This window comes from Limulus polyphemus, unplaced genomic scaffold, assembly GCF_000517525.1.
Source record: "Limulus polyphemus unplaced genomic scaffold, Limulus_polyphemus-2.1.2 Scaffold195, whole genome shotgun sequence".
Taxonomy (NCBI): Eukaryota; Metazoa; Arthropoda; class Merostomata; order Xiphosura; family Limulidae; genus Limulus; species Limulus polyphemus.
Genome location: NW_013665805.1, coordinates 773,752 through 779,143, shown reverse-complemented (window position 1 = coordinate 779,143; position 5,392 = coordinate 773,752). Strand labels below are relative to the sequence as shown.

At 31.9% G+C, this 5,392-nt stretch overlaps 1 protein-coding gene across 1 annotated transcript in view; it reads right to left on the bottom strand.

The window, feature by feature from the left end:
* Window positions 1-1,301: 1,301 nt before the first annotated feature.
* LOC106478272 overlaps window positions 1,302-5,392 on the bottom strand; it is a 12,542-nt gene continuing 8,451 nt past the window's right edge. The window contains exon 4 of the mRNA XM_022381857.1: window positions 1,302-5,296. Within this exon, the coding sequence (XP_022237565.1) occupies window positions 3,305-5,296 (1,992 nt within the window). The 3' untranslated portion in view covers window positions 1,302-3,304. The remainder of the gene's footprint in view (window positions 5,297-5,392) is intronic.

Here is a 5,392-nt window from a genome sequence, read left to right as displayed (position 1 = left end):
AATAACGTAACTAAACTAAAGTAATTAGTTTACTTACTTTACGTAACTAACTAAAGTAAAAATAAGTAATAGTATATATATATATATATATATATATATATATATATATATATATAAATTGGAAATTAAACTTTTGGGCGTTGCAAAAATAAAAATAAATTTCGGTAAAGAGCGACAAGATCAGGCAAACAAAAATAAACGAAAATTAAAATACGGCAAGATTCTCAGCAGATATAATGACCATATAGATGCACTGACGCTTTTGTATATTAAACATTATTTACATCTAGAAACAAAGATACAAACAAAAAAATCTTCCCACACTTTTAAATTTGCTTCCTGCAACAACGGAAAAATAGTACTGTTGTTTTCATGCACTGTACGTAAAAACGTGTGTGTACAGTACATTTATACAGACACACGCGTGTGTGTGTGTATATATATATACACACATGGATAATAGAATATTCTCATTTCAATTTGGTTACGATGTTTAATATAGCACTTTTTGATTAGTTAAATTTTACCTACATTAATTTACAAATTACTGTTTTTATTTTACAATTTAACACATTTGTTTTAGTTTTGAATAGAAGATAAAAATTCTTTAAACACATCGAGTCTATTATCCGAATTTCACAATATTTTTTTTTTCTAACCAATATTTCTATGATGAATATTCAGAAAAACTAAGAACTATGTTAAATTATTGAATGTTGCATACCCAGACTGAGAGATCCTGAAACAACGGAAGCTTACATATTCAAATGAATAATTTGAAGATAAAGATGATGAAGTGCTATTTGTAAATTTTCATGATTGAACAATTCAATCAATATAACACATCAAAAACTCAATATCTGACAAACAAGCATCAAACACTTATTTTGACTTTATAAAATAAATCCTGGAGTTAAAGGCATCTTGAAATTAAAAATAATTGGATTTCTACATTATGTATAGCTCTGTGTATATATTATTTATTACCGAATTAAAAAATCTCTAAAACAAACCTTTCATATACACACAAAACTGTATACAACTAATAATTCATAAAAATTTAATGTATCTATAATATTACAAACATAATACCATAACCTAAAATGTTAAAAAAACAATTTTTTTATTTACTAAATATCAAAAGTTACTGGCTGAGAACATGTATGTTACTAACAATAAAGTAGTTAAAATTTTATACTCTAATATTCAACTAAAATATTCTAGATTTGACAAAAATATTTTCATTTAAAACTTTTTTTCAAATAAATATATATATATATTTCTTTATGCATAGTAGATTTTCTAACATTTTGATCAATTTTAAAATGAATTTATAGGCTTCAATTTTATTCCTATAGAAGTTTTGATTTTCAATATGTCTTCAAAATTGCTTTTCTAATTTTGATTTAAGACAAGTTTTACTTTGATTTGAAGTTCAATGTTCATAATAAATTATGATGATTTTGTCCAATTTCTGAACAGTCAATTCCTCCCAGAGGTGAATTTTCTGTGTATATATCATGTATTCTTTCACTTAAAAAGTACTTATTGAAATAAGAAAATTACCAATTAAAAAAATATCAGTATTGATGGATTAACATTCCTATATATGTGATAACAAAGGCTACAAAAAGACAAAATGTCTACTGTATTTTTCAACTTACATTCATATGACTAGATAAATCACTGATAATTTTGACAAGGAAGATATTGATGAAATCACCAGGTGCTTCCACATGTATATCTACACAGACTCTAACACAGGAATAACACAATGTAGAAACCCAATTTTTGTTAAAATATTCATTACCTTGGTTATATTTTACTCCTTGTCAATAATATAGAACAAGGCAATTAAAGAAAAAATCTGGATAAAAATACATCCTTTATGTAATTATACCATTATACTTCACAACTGTAGACACGAATAAATTTCTTAATAAATAGAATTAAATGTATTCAATACATAGTTTGTATTCTATACTTTTGCTTATATATTTAAATCCCTGACTTTCTTCATGTGATAAAACAACATTAAGAAAATTTTTGATTGATTAAATGTAGGTTAAATTTGTTGTTAAACAGATAACACAAAACTAACCTGACTTCACCTTGGTTTAACAAATAACCCATACCTGTCAAAAAGTGGATTACTATTACAACCAGCTTACACCAAACCTCCACTACTATCATCACCAACTTTCCACATTAGAAATATTTATCACTTTAACACTAATAGAGGTAATAGCACAATGTATCTGGCCTACTCATGTACGATCTTCCTCCGATTTGATTGTATTAAAAATAAGACCCTGAGTTAGCTGGAAACAGTTTATGGAAATATTGTCCAAATGCAAGTTTAACTTTCAGAGACTTGCTTCTTTAATCAGAAAGCTTTGAGATTTTTTAGAGGTTTGATTTACTTAAGTTATCTTTTGGATTCCCCACATCAGAAACTCTCATCTTGCATTCCCCTTATGAGATGTCTACCAGTTCTGAACACATACCTTGTAATCTCCATAAGATTTCTACCACAGCTATGCACATCATCTTGAAATATTCAACTGAGATGTGTATCATAGCTCTAGATATTCACCTTGAAATCTCCATAAGATATTTACCACAGCACTGAACACATACCTTGTAATCTCCATAAGATTTCTACCACAGCTATGCACATCATCTTGAAATATTCAACTGAGATGTGTATCATAGCTCTAGATATTCACCTTGAAATCTCCATAAGATATTTACCACAGCACTGAACATTCATCTAGAAACCTCCACATAAGATGTCTACCATAACTGTACATACTCGTCTTGAAATCTTCATATGAGATGTCTACCACAGCTCTGGATACTGATATTGGAATCTCTATACAAGATTTTTACCATGGCTCTGGACTCTCACCTTGGAATTCCCACATGAGATTTATACCACAGCACTGAACACTCAACTTGTAATAAAAGATAAAAGAAATAAAATAGAGAGGCAGAGTTCAAACTGTACATGGTAAAAAAAACAAAAAAACAGCAGCAATGTACCCGTAATGACTGCCATCAGTGATATGATGAAACACACATTATGAAACACTTGAATAGCAACATAATTTTTTTTTGGAAGTCCAACAAGTAGAATTTTGATTTTGCTTTCACTCAAGGCTGATGACATAACAGCAATTGCACATAGAAACTAAGAAGATAAAAATCCTCACTAAAACTTTTGATTATCAGCATGACTTTTTCACTCTAATTAGTTTCATCAAACACAGAAAGCTTACTGGAATAACTTCATGGAATTTCCTTATGCTGGTGTCAACGAAAAAGCTACAGTCATAGGCTGAGCTATTTTCTGGCAAACAGGGAGGTACACAAGAGATGGTACAAAATTATCATTTTGGATACTTTCCTCTTCTTCTGGCTGTGACAAGAAAAAGGGTTGCATTATAAAGGTACCAGCTCTACGAGGACTTTGTGGCATGGCATAACTCATAGGAAGCTGACCAGGTACTCCAAGGTCAACAGGAGGTAGTCCTGGTTGAAAAGAAAATCCTTTCAATCCAGATTCTGTTGCCCCTTCTGAAACAATTTGTCTATTAGCCAAAATACTGGCTTCAGGAATAAAGGAATTCTGCATTTCAGCTCTTCTCAAAATTTCTGGACTATCATTATGCTGTTTGTTGATATGTAGCTTTAACATACTCCAGGCTCTTGCAATAAATCCACATGCAGGGCAACGAAGAAGTTTTATCATTTTCTGCTGATTTAAAATTGATTTCTTACTGTTATGAAAATCATGTATATGTTCTAAGCAAAGCTCTCGGGTGCGAAACTTCTTATCACACTTGCTACAACGATATCTTTTTACCTTTGTACGTTGCTTTACTTGACTTTGCTCATTTTCATTTTGGTTGTTTTGTTTTTGTCTCTGTTCTCCATTAGTCTGGATAACTAAATGTGATGTTCTTTTTAGAGGATGAGTTAAATCTTTTGCAGAAAATCCAGATGTTCTATGACTAAGGAGGTGTCGCTGAAGAGAATGATTGTATCGATAGGCCTTTTGGCAAATCCTACAGAAAAACCTTTTCTCTCCCTCAATGATCATTGTTGTGTGTCTTTTTTCATGAGCATACAAATTGGACAACCAACAACTAGTGTATGTGCAGTAAGAGCAGTGATATAATTTTGCCCCTTCTCTCTTTCCCTCCAGATGGTCCAAATTTACAGATGGTGTTCTCGGTGATATATTTCCATTAACTGGATTATCAAGCTGATCTTGGGTCATCTCACTGGAGGAATCTTGAGTTATTTTTATCCCTGAGTTATTGGTGATTCCCAACTGTTCAGTTGAAGTTTGATGATCCTTGATCAGGTGAACCTGTAGTGCAACTTGATCAGCAAAGCTCTGGTCACAGATGACACACATAGCAGGCATATCATTAATAACCACATTTTCAGGACTGCTCAGGATATCTTTTCTGGCAGCATTGTGATCATTGATGATGTGGGATTTTAACCACTTAATGCTTTTGAAACGGCGGTCACAAAGGGGACAAATTTCTGTATAATGACTGAAATACTGGCTGTCAACTAACTCTCCAGGTAGCAAGTTTTGATTGTTAATTACTGCTTGTTGAACAGAAGGTTGAGATGAACATTCTTTATTTGGAGGAGGTTCAACATATATCCCATGAGTGTTTTGCTTGTGAACTTTGAGAAAGTATTTGCTGCAGAGTTCTTTTTGACACACATCGCAGGTTACTCCTCCAATTGTGCTAATCTTGGCTGCTTCCTTTGGCTGTTCATTGAGATCAATACCATGCATTTTTAACATGTGTGTTTTCATGAAGTATTTGTTGCAAAGTTCCTTATTGCAGATATTACAAAAGTTAGAACCCGTGCGGGTTATTGGCTTACTGTTTATTGTGGGAGAAGAAATAGGTTTGCTTGTACTTACTAAATGTGGAGACTTTAGAGAGGGTTGGTCAGAAGGAGTTCTGGGAGATGTCCTATTAATATCATCTGCTGGAAGATTGTGAATATTCTGTTTATGAAGTTTTAAGAAGTATGAATTGGAAAATGTCTTTTGACATAATTCACAAAAAACTTCTGTGTCCTGAAGTGTAAAAGGAGGTGGTAATGATAGTTGATGAAATAATGACTGTTGAAATGGCAAGGAATTGGTCACTGCCTTCTGTGCTGCAAAGGGTACTGCATTTTTTCCATCTTCATTTAACAAAAATCCATGCTCATTCATCATATGTGCTCTCAGATAATATTTACTGTCGAAAGAAGACTACAAACACCACAAGACAACTTAGTTCTCTATTGGTCTTTAGTAGGTGGTCGATTCTAATTACTCTGATCATTGTTTGTTAATTACTCTGCAGGT